The sequence below is a fragment of the Camellia sinensis genome, chromosome 15 (genome assembly GCF_055761805.1).
Source record: "Camellia sinensis isolate YWXY chromosome 15, ASM5576180v1, whole genome shotgun sequence".
Taxonomy (NCBI): domain Eukaryota; kingdom Viridiplantae; phylum Streptophyta; class Magnoliopsida; order Ericales; family Theaceae; genus Camellia; species Camellia sinensis.
The window spans coordinates 23,071,938-23,092,326 of NC_138975.1; the positions used below are offsets into that span (position 1 = coordinate 23,071,938).

At 33.1% G+C, this 20,389-nt stretch overlaps 2 protein-coding genes across 2 annotated transcripts; one reads left to right on the forward strand and one right to left on the reverse strand.

The window, feature by feature from the left end:
* The first annotated feature begins 658 nt into the window (after positions 1–658).
* On the forward strand, positions 659–4,246 carry LOC114319694 (coatomer subunit beta'-1). Its single transcript, XM_082909660.1, has 10 exons — positions 659–790; positions 1,326–1,361; positions 1,475–1,536; positions 1,643–1,697; positions 2,223–2,259; positions 2,370–2,695; positions 2,777–2,908; positions 3,222–3,370; positions 3,557–3,625; positions 3,808–4,246. The coding sequence occupies exons 1-10, from the start codon at positions 758–760 to the stop codon at positions 3,911–3,913; spliced, it is 1,005 nt and encodes a 334-aa protein (XP_082765786.1). The 5' UTR covers positions 659–757; the 3' UTR covers positions 3,914–4,246.
* A 526-nt stretch (positions 4,247–4,772) lies between these two features.
* On the reverse strand, positions 4,773–19,836 carry LOC114319692 (uncharacterized). Its single transcript, XM_082909661.1, has 3 exons — positions 18,800–19,836; positions 11,408–11,473; positions 4,773–5,865 (listed from the first exon to the last, which is right to left on the reverse strand). Exons 1-3 carry the CDS (start codon positions 19,808–19,810, stop codon positions 4,951–4,953), a joined length of 1,992 nt encoding a protein of 663 aa, XP_082765787.1. The 5' UTR covers positions 19,811–19,836; the 3' UTR covers positions 4,773–4,950.
* Between the last annotated feature and the right edge of the window lie 553 nt (positions 19,837–20,389).

Genomic DNA, 20,389 nt, shown 5'->3' on the forward strand with positions numbered 1-20,389 from the left:
CGATCCACAAACAAATGGGCGATTTCGCAGACACAATGCGGACGGATGTGGTTTAGAAAATGACATTATTGCGGGTTGCGGGTTAATTTTTTTTTTAATATATTTTTTTAAAAATAAAAACCTGGACCATTGATTTTTTAGGCAAGTTTAAGATTTTGAATAATTTTATTTTAATTGTATTGTTGGATGGTGAATGATTTTGATGATTTAATTTAAGATTTTAAAAAGTGCTTGTGTTAATTTATGATTTTATTTAAAAGTTTAGAATTTTGAATAATTTACTTGTGTTAAGAATTGATTTTGTTGTATTTTTAATATTATAAATTTTAATTCATTAATTATTAATGTTGAGTATTTTAAAAAATTTAAAAAAAAAAGGTTCGAAATAAATATTTATAAAACGGAAAAAAAAAAAATGGGGAGTTCAGGGTCAAAAAATATATATAATATTTATTTGTCTTGCCTTCCTGGAAATCACTACCCCAATGGTTCTTCTACAATTAGTTGAGGGCCAAAGTGGGGAGTTTGATCTCCACCGTTAGTTCAACCACATTTCAGAATCAAGGGTGTCAAGGCCATTGTGTGACAGCATAACGGAAGAGTCCAAAGTCCAAAGTTGTGGCTATGACATGGATGGATATTTTCTTAATTGCAAAGCAACCCGTCAATATATAAAGAGCTCTCTCTCTCCTCAACACTACAAAACCACAAGTGCCCATTCTTTCTATAATAGCCATCTAATTCCATACACTCGTATATGTCTTGTTCTGCTACTTCAACTTTGACAATGGTGAGTTTTTTTTTTTATTTTTTTTTTTTATTTTTTTTTTTTTTAAATCAGCAAAAATCAGTCGTTAATTATTATATTGGTATCTATGGAAGTCAGAAAAAAAATTAATCGTTAGTTATTAAATTTAAAAAAATTAAAAAAAATATGACTTAAAGGTCGGCTCCAAACACTAATATTTTTTTTTTATTTTTTATTTTTGATTGATAAAGTTAATTATTAGTTATTAAATTTCTCCAAACATTTAAAAGACTATATTATAATCCAAACAAAACTGACGTCTCCAATAGGTATAATAACTATAGGAGAATAGCATTTTCTTTGCTTGCATGATCTCAATTGCTTATTTTCAAGCATGACTATTAGAAAACAAAATACAAGTATGTGATCTACATAAATAAAAGAGGAGGTTACAGTAACACAATGAGATGATGCTGTCTTCTTGACTTCACTTGAAATAATCCATTTTAATGATTTGAAGTTATTCAATTTTGTATTGATAAAACTTTTATATGATCTGTGTCGTTTATATTGCAAGTCTGGTGAGCAACAGTCTTTCACACTCAAAATAGAGGTATGTCCTCTTATCATTAACTTTGAAATTACTTTGATTTTTTATTTATTATATATGTATATATATATTTTCAACATCTTTGACAAAGCTACTGATAATAATTTCTGGAACAGAAAGAACATGAACACCGCTCCCAGAGAGTTAAGTCTCTGGATTTCCATCCAACAAAGCCATGGTATGGTCGCTTTTTTTTTTCTTTTTTTTTTTGTGTTTTATTTTATTTTTTTTATCTTTTCAATTTCATTTTAGTTAATTATGTTGTGTGATACTTTCTCTTGCAGGATTCTAACAAGTTTACATTCAGGAACAATATGTATCTGGAACTACCAATCACAAGTAAGGAACTGTTATTTTTATTAAATGAAATCCTAGCTAGGCAATTTTTTTTTTTTAAAAAAAAAATTGCGTGTTAGTGTACCTGGTGGTGTAAGTCCGAGTCACAAAATAATCTCTAAAAAATTGGAGTAAGATTACATACATCTTGCCCTCTCCATATCCTACATTAACAAGAGCATTTTTTTAGATACCTCAAGTTTTTTCTGTTCAACCATTGTCTTCTACATGTGATCATATTTAGGTATCTGGTCTTCTCTTTCACAATTCTCAAATTTTTTGAACAAATTTAATCTAATTAAAAAAAAAAAAATCACATTCTTAACAAGTAATGCCACCATCAACAGTTGAAAGCACAATGTACATTTTCCAAGAAGCTCCTACTAAAGGAAAATGCACTTTTGGCAATCATGATTATATATCATTTTTGTAGTCTATTAAGTTTCATTGAATTTTTTAGAGTTTTAAATTATTGGTAAATTTTTTATAATGATTAATTTTCTAACTCATGATTTATTTAATCTATAGGTTATAGAGAAATCTATCAATGTTACAGAATCACCAGGTATGATATACATAGTTTACACATTTTATGTGTCTATTTTTTTTTTTTTTTTTTTAAACAAAAAAGTTTATCATAGTTGATGATAGTGGCACTTGTACACGTGCTTGCAGTGAGGTCAGCAAAGTTTGTAGCACGTGAGCAATGGATTGTTGCAGGAGCTGATGATAAGTTTATTCGCGTATACAAATTCAATTCTGATGAAAAGATTAAAGAATTTGAGGCGCACACAGATTATATCAGATCCATAACCGTGCATCCAACACTTCCATATGTGTTGTCAGCATCTGATGACACGCTTATAAAGCTCTGGGACTGGGAGAAGGATTGGGCGTGCGCTCAAGTCTTTGAGGGACATAGCCATTATGTAATGCAAGTAGCATTCAATCCAAGAGACACCAACACCTTTGCGAGTGCATCACTTGATTGCACGGTCAAGGTATTGCCTGGTTAATTATCCTTTTGCTTCATTGAAAATATAATCGTGCTATTTATACTTTGGTGATGTTTATTTTCATAGATATGGGATCTTGGCACACGTACTCCAACTTTCACTCTCGAGGCGCATTCAAAGGGGGTTAATTGTGTCGATTTCTTTGCAAATAGTGATAAAGCCTATCTAATCAGTGGCTCTGATGATCATGATGTTAAGGTTTGCCATCATAATTCCATTCTTTGTCTTCAGTCTAGAAGAATTGGATTCTTGTTTTCGTTTTGAATTTTTTTTTTTTTTTGGGGGGGGGGAGGAATGAATCAATGAAAATTTCGAAATCACTCATATTTAACCTACTCCAACCTTGTCCTTTTCACTGAAAAGCACAATTTTTTAAAATTCAAAAACAACTTGTTCGTGCTTTCTAAAAATTAGTTGTTTTCACAAAATAAAATCCTAAAAACAGTTTTCAAAACAATTCTCCAAACATAAATAACTCGGTTACATTTGTTGTTCAATGTTATGAATTCAGGTGTGGGACTATGAGACCAAAACTTGTGTCCAGACGCTAGAAGGCCACACACACAATGTTACAACAATATGTGTTAGTCCAGAAGTTCCCATTATTTTTACGGGTTCAGAGGATGGGACTGTTCATGCGTGGCATGCAATGACTTTCAGGTAAATGTTGTTTGTGGCTTATGCTTTGAACAAAGACAACTTCATCATTTTAATTGTTTGGTGCGAATTATAGTAAATTAGGCAATCATCATTTTTCTGTTGTTATGCTTAATAGAAGACAATTAAACGTGCTTTTGGTTTTATTAATTTTCATTCTAAATTTCTTAACTACTCATCGGCATACAGGCTTGAAAACTTGCTGAAGTATGAACTTGGAAGAGTTTGGGCTATCGGTTGCATTGAAGGTTCACCCAAGTAAGTTTATGGGTTATTTTTGCCTCATAGTCTCTAGGTTTGTATTTTTAGATAGATTTGCAACTACTTCTGCATCGTGTAAACATGCTAAATGTGTTTTGAAGGTGGCTTCTTCTTCGTTCTTTCTTTCTTTCTTGTTTTCAAATATCTATTTACCCTTACTGGTACTATCCTTTCAACAGGATTGTAATTGGTTGCGATGAAGGAACCATTATGGCAAAGGTTATGTGTTCTCACAATTGGGATTATGTGAATCATCAGATTGAGGAGGAAGACTCGAATGAATAACCAAGTCGTTATGTTGATGCTAAGGAGGAATACTAGAAAGATTAACAGCTATTGTTAATGCTTTTACTACTACTTCTATGGTGTGTTTGAATGAATAATTTGTCTATCTTCCTGGTGGGTGAGAGACTTGAAGAAATTATGTTGTCTACTACTACTACAATGGTGTGTTTTGAAGCAATCTCGAGCAGAGAGAACATATCTTGGTCGAAAAAATTATACTTGATTACTAATTTTACATAATTTCTTACATCTCTCGTCCTCCTTTGTTTGTATTGTGTGTTTTATGTTGTGTGGTTTTATTCAAAAATAAATGACTACTTATGCTTACAAGAATTTTCAATGGCAGTCACATTATTTTTATTGGTCAATGGGCGTTTATCAAAAAAAAATATAAAAATAAATATAAAGGAGAATAAACAATAAAACTCAAGACATGACCCACATGGTCTCACCAACAAAACAAAAAGCTGCACCCTCTCAAAGAGAGAAAATGCAAGAGGTCCAGCCCAACCTTAAGGCCGTACAGGAAAAAGGAAAAAAGAAAAAAAGAAACTGATTGCCTAAAACTTATTGAATAAAAATAAGTTTTGTCAAAATATGCAGTAAAAAAAATTACTTCCTTATTCTTTTTCGAGATTGAATATGAAAAAAAAATCCATTTCAATATATCATATTCGACAAGACAAATAAAAAACACTAATTATAAGTGGCAAATTTATAGGCTTTAGTCACTAATTGCTTGCAACATGATAAGCAGAAAGGAAATTGAGCCACCAGGCAACAATACTAGGTTTGTTCCTTTTCAATTCTTAGTTTTTGTTTTTTGTTATCATTTTCGTATTTTCATAAACAAAACAATAAAAAAAATTTAAAAATATCTATCATTTTCATATTGTTACCAAAAAAGAAATTTCAAAAATAACTAATTATTTTTTTAAAAAGTGGAATGTTAAAAAAAAAAAAAAAACTTTCAAAAAATAATTTACTAAACAAATTAAACAAGACACAGCAAATCATAACATATCCTTCGTTGCACATTAACACAAGCTCGTGCCTGCCATCTCTCCCAATAGTGCCACAGCATCCTTAAAGCACTCCTCCCACATTATGCGTAACGCGTGCTTCTCCTTAACTATCTTCTCAACCTCTCTAATCTCTTCATCTAGTTTGATTATGGCGAGCTTCATAGAAGAAACTACCATCTCATTGAGCTCATTAGTCCCTCCATCTTGTTCAATAACAGCAAGCTCTTCTTTAGAATCTATGGCTGCACCTGTAGGAGGATCACCTTGCTCTGCAATCTCGACAAAAAGTCTGACACAGTTTGGGTCTATAGGGATATTGTTAGCTTGGAGACCAAAGTGAGCACACACCACTCTCTTCAAACGATCAAAGGCAAACTCAATTTCGAAGCCTGCATATTGACCAAGCATGAAAGAGTGAAACCAACATACAAGTACATTTGCAGTGATGTCCACGACCTTGGTGTTGCACATGCTGTCTATGGCATCACAAACTGTCATTATGTATAACATCTTCACCTTTCGACTTAACCCAGATTTGCCAATGAAATCCCCATATTTTCCAAACAAGGCTTTTAGGATAGGTGCCAAGTTCTCAAGGATCATGTAGTTGTTGACCTTGATAAGCTTTGATGTGGAATTCCAATTTTCCCAAGGCATTTTTGTGATTTTATTTTTAGAAACAAGCATTTTCATGACCTGCGTGGTGACCTCGCCTAAATATAGGCGGTATTTTGTACCACCTCTTTGGCTTTCCCTATCATAGTCTTTAAAAACTCCTCTTTGGCGTGCCCTATTATAGTCTTCAAAAACTCCTTGTGCACCTCTTTGGCTAGCCCTATTATAGTCTTCAAAAACTCCTTGTGCTTCCTTGGTCTCATCCCCTTTGAATGAATCTAAAAATTCTTCCAATATCTGTGAAGGTGGCTCCTGAAAAAATACCAAAACACAATACCAGGATGATAACTTTTTTAAGAAATTAATCTCTAGTAGAAACTTAAGACTAATTATTCAATAATCCCGAAATACTACGTGACATTGTATACTTGGTGATTCAAACCAATCAAGTAGCGTAGTGAAGATTTTTATCGGTAGGGCATACTAACTCACCTTCGTTAGGTTATTAGGAGATAAAATGACCTACTTAATATGTGTTACGGTTTTTCATTGACCGGGAGATCATGTAAACAATACCCCAAGGTACTCTAGGAGTATCTAACAATTTTCCAAAACATAAATTCTGTTTGGTTCACTGGAATAATCATTCCTTAAATTAATGGTCAATGATGATTCCATTTAAGGTGCCTTTTCCATAATCTTTCAACTAGCGAAAAATCTGTGCTATGCATAGACAAATAACAAAATGTGATAAACAATACGAAAGATGTTAAAAATTAACTAAATACTATGATATTAATTTAGATGGGTATTTAAATAATAGATTTGAGTGATTTCACTATGTTTAGATAAATATGCAGGACTAATTAATTTTTTTGAAATACACTCAATTGAATAAACTCAATTGAAAAGGAAGAGTAATATGAAATTCTATAAATATAAGATAAAGATAAATAAAAAAAAAAAAAAAAAGTTAAAATTTGAAAATGAATATAGAAAGAGAAAATTAGATAAATTTTCACACACACACACAAAAAAAAAACACTCAACTGAAAATCAAGAGCGGTAGTGGATTCTGTAAATATAAAATAAAGATAAAAAAAAATCAAATTTAAATTTGAGGATGAACTATAAGAATATAGAAAGAGAAAATTAAATAAATTCTAGAAAGATGAGGTAAAGAGAAATTCAGTAAATATAAAATAAAGATAGTGGATTCTGTAAATATAAAATAAAGATAAAAAAAATCAAATTTAAATTTGAGGGTGAACTATAAGAATATAGAAAGAGAAAATTAAATAAATTCTAGAAAGATGAGGTAAAGAGAAATTCAGTAAATATCAAATGAAGATTGAAAAAAAACAAATTAAGTTGAAATTTAAAAATTCAAAAACAAAATAAGATAAATCTGGAAAAAAACAAAATCTAATATAGCTCTAATAATAGAAGAACAGAAGATTGTAGTAATTTAAAAATTAGACAAAAGTGAAATGTCATCTATAATTTTTTTTAATTTGTAAAAAAAAAAAAAATCTCAAAAATAAGAACTGAGGTGTAGTAAGTTAAAAATTAAACAAGAGTTAAATAGCAACTATAATTGTTTAAAATTTAAATTTTGTGTAGTTAAAAAATAAGCATTTATGATATCTTATTATACAAATTTTAATTCTATTTTGTGTCTACTACTAATAATTTTTAACAATTCTAAAGCTACTTAATTAAAAAATAAAATAAAATCAAGGGATCACCCTATAAATTTCAACATTTTTTGTATTTTGAAGCTACTAAATAAAAAAAGGAAAAATTAGTCAGAGTCTCACATTTTAAGTAATGGAAGAGATCCACAATATTATTTTATGATGTCTAAAGTCCTTCAATTCCACACCCATAAATCACAGAGAAATTTTGTTACCATCAAAGTCTTGAAGGCGAAGTAATGAATTTATGAATTTCCATAAGAACTTGGAACGCGTTGTTGATATACAACATTAGCAAACCTTAGAATTCATGTATATGTATATGTATATATATATATATAGAGAGAGAGAGAGAGAGAGAGAGATTACGGTGGAGCATGATATTAGGGCCTTGTTTGGTTTGTTTTTTAGAGAGAAATTTTGGAGAAATTTTTTTAAAATTTTGTTTGGTTTAGTAATTTTGAATTTTTTTTTTCCAAATTCACTCTCTCTCCTACATAGCAATCAATCACTTTTTCTCTCTCCTCTTTCATTCTCAATCACTTTTTCTTTCATACACATCTACTCAACTATAACAAAATATCAAATCATCACAAACTCTCATACTCAAAAACTATTTCCAAAATATATAACCAAACAAACTAAGAAAATTTCTAAACTCTCTTCTCAAAATTTTTTTTTGAAAATTTATCTCCCAAAATCAAACTAAACACACCCTAGGACTTTGCAGAGCTACTCATCTTTTGCTTAGGCACTACTCAAGGAACCTCTTTGACTATTAATCATCGAACCCTAATCATCAATATTCAAACTGATTTCCAGGTACTCTTCCATGTTTATAAAGATAACTAACACTTTTTTAGAGTTCAATACACTGAATTTTATGAGGAATTTATTAGAATTCTGTCTTATGTCCTTGTTCGCTTTTGATAATTCTGCTACTGAACCACCCATTTGGTACTTGTTTGAACTTACTTCTACTCAGGCACTACTCAGGAAACCTCTTTGCCCATTGCTCAAGTTCGACACCAATGGAGAGTGGAAAGTCTAGAGAAATTTGGAGAGAATTACTCTAGAGAGTGGGAAATCCAGAGAAAGTCTAGAAAAATTTGGAGAGAATTTCTCTGGAGAGTTGGAAGTCTAGGGAAATTTGAAGAAAATTTCTCTGGAAAATGGAAAATCCAGAGAAATTTAGAGAGAATTTCTCTGGATATGGTAAAAGCAATAGTGGTGAATGAGATGATCCTAAAATAGTACCAGAAACTATTACTGATGAATAGTGGGTTGCGGTAATATATTTAAGGCATCAAAATTAAATGTCCCTTAATATAGTTCAATGCAAAGAACAAGTTTCTAAGCTGACCCAAGGCTTTTCCATTTCTAATCTTTTTGCATATACATTTATCTTTTATATGTGGTTGATTGTCATTGGTAGTTGCCTCTGTCATACTGTAATGAGCCATTCAATTCTAAACTTACATGTTAAGCTTGGCAATTGCAAAAGCAGGTTATAGTTTTTCAAAATCTATCAAAATGTTGCTTATTGACAATAAAATGGGCAAGGGAAATCCAAAGAAAGTCCAAAGAAATTTGGAAAGAATTTCTCTGGAGAGTTGAAAATCCAAAGAAATTTGGAGAGAATTTCTTTGGAGAGAATTTCTCTAGGAAGTTTAGAGAATTTCTCTGGATTGAAATTTCTCTAGATCAATGTTTGAGGGACCTTAGATATTAAGAAAATATTAGATGTCCTTTATACTATAAAATCTTAATACCAGGGACTTTAAAAAAAATTCCCATAAAAAAAATAGCATCACTTTCTTTTTATAATCTTAGTTTCATTTTAATTTTGTTTTGTGTCAATAACCTATAAATTTTAGCAATTTTTGTATTCTAGAGCTACTAAATAATAATAATAATAAAAAATCACTTTTGTTTTTAAAATCTTAGTTAGTTTTATTTTTATTTTGTGTTAAAAGTCGGTAAAGTGACCTTGGTAGTGCTATGCACGATTATAAATAAATAATCAAAAATTAATTTTAAAATTAAATAATAATATAAAATTTATCTAAAATATGTAGTGAAAATGATTTATAATCAATTAAATTTTATTCATTTTTGTCAAAGTTACACATAAATGACTTATATATTTATGCTAACATGACATTCACCTAATCATTAAAAATTGTATTGATCTATGCCCAACTTATGAATCATTTGACCTATTTATTTATTAAATTGGTAAATAAATATCTATAAGTATTTTTTATTTTTTTAAATAAGAATTATGAATTTATTTTATGCATATCTATTAAAAAATTTAAACTTATATAAAAAATTATATATTTATGTTAACATTATGAAATAAATAGTTACATATATTCATATATTAAAAAATTATCTAAGATAAAGCCGCCCTAAATTATATGTCGTATTTTAGCTTTAATCTTAGTAAAAATATTTGATAATAATAAATTTAAACATTATGTATAAATTATATCATAGTTTATCGATTCGTAACCGGTATGAGCTAATTTGCAAGTTCTAATATAATGGGCCAATTTTGGGCCCCGTTTTGATGATCTAACCATTCGCATTTTAGGGTTTGTCGACATCATCCCTGCAAAAAATCAAGTCAATCAAATAATGGAAATCACGTGTTTGGATCAATTTTGTATGAATTGTTTATTTTCTCACAATCCATTTTTTTCATACAAAATTGATACAAACACATGGTTGCCGTTATCTGATCAACTTGATTTTTTACAGATATGATGTACCTGACGAATCCTAAAATATAAATAGTTCAAATTATCAAAATAGTGCCCAAAAGTGAGTGCACAAGACCCAACACCACCTTTCTAGTCCAATGGAGGGCTGGAGAGAAGCCCAGGCCATGTTAAAGAATTAATAATGTTTAAATTTTAAGTTAAAGAATTAATTATTTTCCATGTGTACGTATGAATGTATCAAAATCATGCATTAATGCAATCTTAGAGAAGCAATTTTGAAAATAAATTTAGTATGGTAAACATAAATTAAGGAAGTAATTTGAAATGGTATGGTAGCATAATTTAAGGGTTTAATATAAAACTCTATGAATTTAATTATGAACAAATTAAAATGTAACACATAATATTTTCATTATTAAAAAAATTAAAAATTAAAAATAAATTTTGAGTTGAGATTTTAAACCTTAAAGAATCCCTATAAACGTTTACTGTGTATGAAAATAATGAGTTTTGATATATACGTTGAGTAGTAATGGCCATGGTGAGAGAACAAAAAAACAAGTTACAAAATTTTAATTATATAAATTATTTTATTCTTTATGGTGAAGAATTTAAAATATTTTAATAGAAAATATTTTACAACGAAATATTTTTGAGTGTGTTATTTATTAATTTTTTTAAATTGGAAAACTCATTTTTTGAGTCCGTGATTTATTAATTATTTTTTTAAATTGAAAAATCAAGAAATTTGGATTGAGCATTTAGAGCTCTCTTAACTCTTCTCACTAAAAACCCCTTTTCAGTTATATAATATATAGATAGATAGATAGATGAGCCAAACTTGAGATTGAGAATGGACATTGTGAAGGAATAATCATTCAATTTCATTTCATTCTAGTAAATCGAACATCACCTTAAAATTGATGGTTGCATTATTTGAGAGGTCATTGTTAAGGGCAATCTTAAAAACCATTTTATCATTAAAATGCAATACGGTCAACCGCATGGGACCTTAAAACCAAAGCTAAATCCTCAATACCAATTGGTTTTAAAGGAAATAGTGAAAGTAGAGGAAACAAAAATCCTCACAATTATCATTATGAAAATTTCGTTTTCTGTTTTTATTTTTTGTGTTTTCCAAGAGAGAGGAGTATGAAAACACTGATCATTTAAATTTTTGTGCATTTTTTTCTTTTCTTTTTTTTTTGTTTTTTTGAAAATTTAGAAACTATTTTAAATTGTTTCCTAAAGAATTGTATTTTTCATAAAATAGTCCAAAATTGATTTTGGAAACAGTTTTCCATGTCAAGTTTTGTTATTTTTATTTTTGGGAACAAAAAAAACCAAACATACACCTTTGTTTCTAAAGATTATAAATATGTGAAAATACCATCAAAACTTCTAAATAAGGAGAATCGCAATTTTTACCTCAACTTCAGATGCACATTTATGGCTTTCTTCCTCTGACCACTCTTCCTCTAGAATCCGCATGATCTAATGAACAACCAACAGATTTAACTTAGGACAACTACTGTATAGAAGACTATAATAATGTAGTTAAATAAAGAAAGGACAAACAATGGAGGAAAGTTATTAAATAATCTAAATTCAAATACTTTTCTCCATTTTCCATTATTAGTTCTTTTCTAGATGCCCTAGTTTGCAATTCCTCAAAAAGCTACTTAAAAGAAAAAGAACGCTTTACTTTAATTCAGAAATGCCTATGAATACTAGCATATTCTTACAGGTATAAAACCAATGCAAGAAATTTTCTTCACAATTTGAAGTTGAAGTTCCTTATGCTATGGAAACAAACATGCCATCAGTTATTAGTTTGGGTTTAAACAAAACATAATTTGCCTCTAAAAATGATAACTGTCTCAAAACATCATGCAAAGACAGATCAATCAATAGTATTGTTTTTTACTACCCTAGTTTTATGGCTAATGTTTGCATTTTTGTGAGAAATTACTTACACTGGTCTAGAACATGGCTTAAAGGACTTTAGCTCAACACATTTTTTATGATAATAATAAAAAGCACATTCATACATCCTACAGGGAAATTCATTTTATCAGATTTTGTCTTGAAAACACACACTAGTAATATTTTATTAACGATAATAAAACATTACAAAGAGGGAGAATGAGAAAGGTAAAAAAGAGAAATCAGCCGTCCAATCCTCAAACTACAAACAATCTACAACCTTCTGAAGATGCCCTACCAATAAAGCAAAAGAGTTGACCAGGAGGCAACTCGTGGACACGAAAAAAATTCCATAAATCAATGCCAAAACAGACCCAACAAATAAACTCTGCTCAAAAGAATAAATTTCATGACCTTCCAAAAAAGAAACACAGAGACCCAACATAGTTACCTACACTTACACCCCCTGTAGTCCTGTCTAAAGTGAAAATGTTAGTTTTTCATCCAAAATGACAGAGAATGTGCTCAGGAGATGAAATAGTAACTTGACATGTTTTCAATAGTTAAAATGACTTCAATATCCTCAAATTGATACATATATATATATATATATATATATATATATAAATATGTGTATCTATATGGACACAATAATATGCCAACAACGATGGTGGGGAGTGTACTAAGAAGAATGTTGTTAGAGAGGAATGTTGTTCTGCAATAGCAACGGTGAGGGGTGAAATGAAATCCTCTAAGAATGGTGCATTATCAAGAGACAATATGGGCAAATGAGGACAAATAAGGTGGTTGTGTTTCTTCTCCTGCTCATTGTAGATGAAGTTAAAATTCAGCGGTGAAGGAACAACATGGCAAACAATCACAAATTATGTTGTTGTTTTCTTCCCACAGTCATCATAGATTAATTTAAAATTCAATACTACTTTTACAAGCCTTTATATTTTTTATCAGCAAACATGATCTCATAATCCGAACCAGTCAAGAGAAATACTGATCATTAACCAAGAATAACCAGCAGCAAACATCAGCAGAGCTTTAACTATTTTCCACCACACTGATGCCTTAAGAATAAAACCAAACCAGTCAAGAGAAACATATCCCTCTCTTCTAAATTTATCTGCATGGTTGGGGTTGTTTAATGCTGCTACCAGTAGCATAGAAGACAGCAGCAATAAGACATTGACTAGGGGACTTAAAAAGTTTGCCGTGGGCTATGAAAATATAAAATCCCTTCGGAAATTTCCAAGAGTGGTTTTATTGCTTGGGAGCATTCTATTGATAGAAGATTGACTTTCTACCATGTGAAGTCTTGAGCCCAAAAAATATGGAAAGATAAACAGGAAGATGTTGTAACTTTGGATAATGGATAAAGTGTTCAAGAAAAAAAAAAAAAATTGAAGAGGCTTTGAAATCTATTCTTGAAAATGGGCCATACTACTTTGGAAGTACAGTAATCCTTACAAAAAAAAAAAAAAGTAGCATCCCATATGCAACTTACCAAGAGCTCTTAGTGTTCCCTTTGGGTTAAAGTTTCAATGCTCCTCTTGAATTATTGACAGAGGATGGCTTGAGCTACATTGCGAGTGCAATCGGCAATCCCCTATATCTTCATGATTTTACAAAAATTGTAGTAGATTGACTTTTGCTAGAGTTTGTATTGAAATAGAGGCTACCGAAGAGATTCCATCTTTATTTGTAACAAATTTGGGCTATGGTGAGCCTTATAGTGGAAATTCCTTGGTAACCCCAAGTGTGTGTGGATTGTAAGATCTTTGGCCATACTACAAAGCATTGCCCAAACAAGCCAAAACAATATGGTATACGAATTGCCAAACAAGAGTGGAAGCCCAAAGAGAGAAAAAGCAATGGCTACTGAATGGGAAGAAGTGAAGAACAGAAAAGGTAAGAGAGGTGTTACTTCAATGCGGGCTTATATTGCATCTAGTTCATCTCCATCTTCTTCAAATGTTTTTGAGGTGTTTGTCCCATGTGCGCCAAATTTGGTGGTTCCAAAAGAGGATAATGTAAGTGAGAAAATGCTTTGTGAATTAATCAAGACAAGGATTGACATTTGGGTCAAAGCTCAATCCAACGATTGCAGCTACACAGTGCAATTGCAGCTGTTTTCTTTGGCTTCTGGTGTGGGGTCTTGGGGTGGTTGGAGTTGTTTTTTGTGCTTCTTTACTTGGATCTCTTTGTTTTTGAGTTGGTGCCTCACCAACTCTTTCTTTGGCTTTGATGCCTTTCTTGTATGCTCCCCTTTATTGATGTAACTTGCTTGGCCTTTTTTCATCAATAAAGTTTTTGGCTGATCAAAAAAAGTGAGAAGGATGTTCAAATATCTGCTCCTTGTGTAGTTACTCAAATTGGTAAAGGTGAAGTAGACCTAAGGGAGGGGACGATAGTGATTGAGCACCTAGAAGATCCCACCTCAAAGGATGAGGTGGCCGAGGCCCCCCAACCATCCAAGAGTGATCATGAGCTTGCTCTACGTCATTCTACTCGCCTCAAAGGACCCCTTCAAGGGGTGAGAACAAAAATCCTCAAAAATAAATTTGAAAACCTTAAGCTTGCTAGAGAGAAAGCCATTGCGAACCTGTCAACCAAGTCTAAGAAAGCTTGCTTTAAGCCTTCCAAAAAATAGTAGGTGATGTGTATAAGGATTCCTTTGTTGGCCTAGCTTCTTGGGTGTGTGAGATCATTTTTTATTAGTAGCTAGGCCTTTGGGTATTTTTTTTTGTTTTGATGGTTGCTCACCCATCATCTTGTACTATATCTTTTCTTTGGATTATATAATCACCAAGGTTGTTAAAATTGGGATCCTACGTTGGATCGTTGGAGGTGTTTATGGGATCGGATCGTAGAATCGGATCGAGGATCGTAAGATCCTACCGAAAAAGACAATTTACATAATAATTTAATTTAAATAAATATTTCTTATAAAGTATACACAAAATGAGCCTATATTTTATTAAAAAAAAGTGAAAATATTGTGAAAAATATAATACTCCATGTAAAATGTACATATAATAATATACAATAGAAAACTCGATGGTAAAAGTTCTGTATTTTAGCAAAAAAGAAGGTGAAGAAGAAAAAGAATTCTATAACAAAATAATTCACAATCTACAATAATGCATAAAAAGTGAAGAAAAAATATTTAATAAAGTTGGATATGAAAATAGATTAAGAACTCAAAAGAGTAGCTTAATCGAATGATAAGATTTGTCGTTAGCATCCCTAGTTTAGCGGATTCAAGTCACAAAAATAATCTCTCCAAAAATTGGGATAAAGTTGCAATCATCTTACCTTCGTTAGACTCCGCTAAAGCTAAGTTTGTTTTTTTGACTATTTAATTTTCTTAAATTACCGCAATATTTGAATGTTTGTTTCCTAGTTTGTTTTTCTTAGTCTATTTGATTCAACACGACTTAATTTTTATCATTTATTTTGACCACATAAATTGGTATTTAGACAACAAACATAAAATTTACAATAAAATATGTCATACAATACAATATAAGGCTTGTAAATTGGATCGGATTGGATCGGATTCGGATTGGGATTCCATGATCCTATAAGATCCCACTACCAGAATCGAAAGATCCTACCTATAAGGAGATTTTTACATGATCCGGATCGATTGTACTTAAATGGATCGTAAGATCGTAGGATCGTAAGATCCGGATCGAGATTCTGATAACCATGATAATCACTTACCCAAAATAAATGACAGGCTTCCAAGTCTCATCAATCTTAGATTTGATCCCAAAGACAAATCCATATACAAAGCAACAAATTGATGCCTGCACTTCAAAACTCTTGCCATCTCTTTTCCAAAGTGTATGAGAGGGTTTAAGAATGTTGTCAGAAAATTCGAAGGCCTGCCGGAAAATTCGAAGATCTTCAAAGATTGCCGGAAAACTCAAATTCTCTAAAAATGGTGTGAGGCTTAAATTCTTCAATGGTCACAACTAGAAACACAATAGCAAAGAGATGATGGAGATAAGAGATTGGGTGAAGAAGAAGGCAAAGTAGTTAAAGAGAGAATAATGGAAAAGCTCTCTCATGGATCTCCTACTTTCACTCTCAAGATAGATAATGGAGAAGGGAAATTAGTTCTCTCCTAAAATTCTCTCCAAAATCCATCCTTGTAAAGCTATGAGTGGGTGCTATTTATACGCACCTCATGATGTAGGATAAAGCCCATGTGCAGGGCACATGGGGAATATTTCCTCCAACTACCTTGTCCGAGGAGGTGACCTCTCCAAGGATGAGGAAAACCCCGAAGAGGAGATCAACCTCTCGACTAACCCTTCTTCTTAACCACACCTAACTAATGATCCCCAATCATCTCAACGGGTCAAAGGTAGTCCCAGAGGATGCCCTGCCGTAGAAGGGTCAAGGGTAATTCAAGAGAATGCCCTGGCGCAAATATTGTCGAGCCTCAGGAACTCCATCGACCCGGGTATAGGCTAGTTTAACTGAAGAGTGAATTTATCTCCACTTACAGTCCTCGGGATCGGGTCCTTTATTCGGACTCCATCATGCCCATGGTTTTGATGCATAGATCCTGGAAAGCTCCGAACCCGTAAGTGTTCTGGGACTCATTGACGGAACGACTTTTAGATTCCGTTTAAACCCGTTCGAAGCCAAGTGTTTCGGATCTCTAGGTTTGTGGATTCGAACCCTTTCGAGTCCAAGCTTAAATAGGTCTCTAGGTTCATCGTTCCGAACCCTCTCAAGACTAAGCCAATACCTCAGAGAATGGATCTCCCCCGAGGGTTTCATCTCTTTTGAAAACAATGGTTAACCTCCTCGGACGCCTGTATGGTTTGAGCCTTCTCGGATGGGCTCCTCGGATGGGCTTGTTGGACTCTCTTTTGAGATATATGCTTGATGGGGATGCGCAACTTATCTTAATCAATCTCTTTATTTATCAAAAAAAAAAAAAAAAGATATATGCTTGATGGGTCTTCCTCAACCCAATTTGTTGGCCTTCTTGTGGGTCTGTTCAATAGAATTCACTTGGGCCCATTTGGCAATAATTTCTCCAAGCTCACCAATTTTTTTGGGCTTTCCGATTGGGCTCAATTAATTTAGTGGGCTCAAGTTAACCCCTCTTACACAAAGTCATCTTGTACTCCAGTTCTACATACTACTCTTTTACAGTAGTTAATTTTTAAACCAAAGATGATCCCAAAACATCTCAAAATCATTTTGACATTCCTAATTTCTTGTTCATCAATATTACAAATATCAATGTGTAGCCTGCAAATTGTAAATGAGTTAGAGCCATAGACCTCTATTACCAATGTGAACTCCCTTGATCAAATCCTGCTACTTACTTCTTTCAAAAAGAACATTAAAGCCCCAAGCAGCCATTAGAAATACAAAATGTGAAAGAGGGTCCCCTTGTTATAATCCCTTCCCCCAGAAGAATTCTTTACAATTGAATACATAATAAATTATTTTCTTTTCTCTTTGCCATAGAGTTTCTTTTTGTTTTGTTTCTTTTGTTTCTTTTTTTTTTTTTCATTTTCTCTAGAGCAAAATTTTTCTGCAGAATGTCCCATGAAATATTATCTCATGACACCAAGACAGCAAATTCAAGATTGATCAATCCCAAGTTTTGAAAAGTTGGATCTTATGATAAATTTCAATAGGAAAAATTGAACTAGGGTGACGGGGATGCATAAATTGAACTAAAGGAAATAAAAACCACGATGTATGAAGTAAACGAAAAGTGAAAGATAAACTGAAACTGACACAATGATTTTATGTGACAATTTTCTTACAATATTGAATATAGACATATGAAAAATCTAGAAATCCCCTAGATGTTGATTTGTGATTATGTATCAATTTTAAGCAGAATATAACAATCCCAATCAAACAATCAAGACAAAGAGACACAGTGATTTAACGTGGAAAAAACCACAATTGGACACTTCCAACTGTGATCAAAAAACCACGGGCAACAGCCACAAGAACAATCCACTAAGAAGAATTAAAGGAATTACACAGGTATACTCTCAATTACCTAGCGAATCCACAACGCCTAATTGAACCAACCTCTATGTGCCTCTTCCAACCCCATCTTCATCACGGAATTGTCTTTCTGATGAGCCACTCCGGATTCCACCAAAGCTTCAGGCTCGAATTCTTCAGAATCCACAACTGAAGAATAACTCTCTCTTTTGTGTATAACAAACAAACCTTTGATGTACTCTCTTTAGATCATGAGTTGAATACTCAATAAAAACATCAAAGAAAACTCCCAAAGTATCCCCAGATATAAACCCTAGAAACCAAAAAGAAGATCTGGAGAAGTCATCCTAAAAATCTGACCCAATACACGAATTTATAGAATCTGTCCCGCGATCTCCGCTCGAGCTCAACATAGCCCGCTCGAGCGGACTGACCAAAAACTGCGTGCGAACAAACTGAGATGCGCTCGAGCGTAGGAGAATCCGCTCGAGCGTAAAATCACACCTTCCAGTATTTTTACAGGCGACTGCAGAGATGCTGAGAGCTTCCAATCCCCGCTCGAGCGCCCGATGCCCCGCTCGAGCGGACAGGCCAAAACTGGAAAAACTGAAAAAAAACTATAACATGATCGGATAGGCAACTTTGAATGCATTTTTGACGATAGGCAACTTTGAAAAACTATAACAGCTCGATCCCCGTCATAATCAGCGAAGTGGCAATCTTGAAAGCTTTATCATCACAAACTTCTCTGAAAATGCTTGATTCGGGTTGGATTCGCATCTAACAACTCATAGCCTCACTGAAATAAAAATGAGAATAAAATTACAACTCAAAGGAGTTTGTCAAACGGGATTGCCAAGAAATAAAACCTAACAACATACGTACCTCAGATGCCACACAATGAGGATGAGCGACGTAGTGGCATTCACAACAATAATAACTTGGTTCGGGGAGCCATCTATGTTTTTCGCAATCATCACAGTAGAACTCTGCGTTGCCATCTTCATCCGGGTGGTCTTTAATTGGGAATTTGACGAGGGTGGGGGGATGGCGATGAAATCTAGATTTGACGGTAGGTGGCAATGTTGGAATACAATGGACATGAAGATTAAGTTCGCACCACGCACAACGGAAGCAAGGGTTATAGCAAGGTTTATCACAAGCGTTGCAAATTAACTTTTCCATTAAACGTGGTGTCTCGTTGAAGAAAGCAAGAGGGTGGTGGTGTATCTTAGACATCATGGTGGTGGGTTTTGAGAAAGCACATCTAACATCCAAATTAAATTCACAGTGGGAACATACATATGCAAAATCAGAATGTATGTCGGATAAACATCCTTCACATGTCTCAAAAGAATGTCTATCATCGACGAGGTTGAGAGGGTGCGGTGGGTGAAGTGGGTGTTTAATTTCCCGTGGCATTTGAGCACATGATTCGTGGATCAGGATATGGCAGGTAGGGCACAAATAGACAGAATCCCCCAAAGGAAGGTTGCACGCACAGCAAGGAATTGGGAATTGCTGTTTATTGTGGCACAAAATCAAAGGATGAGAGTGGGTGAATTGGCGGTGATCTTGATCCTGATCTTCTTCTTCATTGTTTTCAGCAGCAGCAGCAGCAGCAGTAGTAGTAGGCTGCAGATAAGTAGCACAAGCAACGTCCAGGTAAAATTTGCAGTCAAAACAATGGTATACAAAACTCCAATGTCTGTGACAGGCCCAACATGTCCAAAATTTGTTAAAATCAGGTCGTTCAGGGTTACGGGAAGGGACGAGGAGTGTGAGAGGATGTAAGGGGTGAAGGGGGGTGGTGGAGTTTGGAGGGCAATTCAGCACATGATTTGTGCAGCAAGGCTTTGCATTCTTCAAGGCATACATAGACAGGGGTTTGCTCATTAAAAGGTAGGCAACAACAACTGCAATTATAAATCGCATAAAATTAAGGGGTGGGGATGATGATGATGATCATCTCGAGCTTGAGCTTCGATGGTTTTGGAGGAGGAGGAGGAGGAGGAGGTGGGGGTGAGAAAAGAGCATCTAACGTGGATTTGAAATGAACACTCCATCTCCAAACATATGTATGTGTGGAAAACAGTAAACCAATTCTCATTGAAAGAAAATGTATGAGCACAGTTCATATATATATACAAAATAATAACAGATAATCTGTTATGATCTGTAACAAGCTATAACAAACTAACAAACTAACAAACTACTAACAATCTTATTAACTACATAACAGAATTACTAACTAACTAACTAGCTGCTGCAATAGAGGTTGCTTTAACAGGCCCTTGCAAACACATGGGGGAAGACACCATGAGTTTGTCTTTAAGATACTGGAACCGAGAGACAGCCAACGGTTTGGTAAAAATGTCGGCCAACTGATCAATGGTGGGAACATAATGAAGAGACAGCCGTTTAGCAAGCACTTGTTCCCGAACAAAATGGCAATCAACTTCTATATGCTTGGAC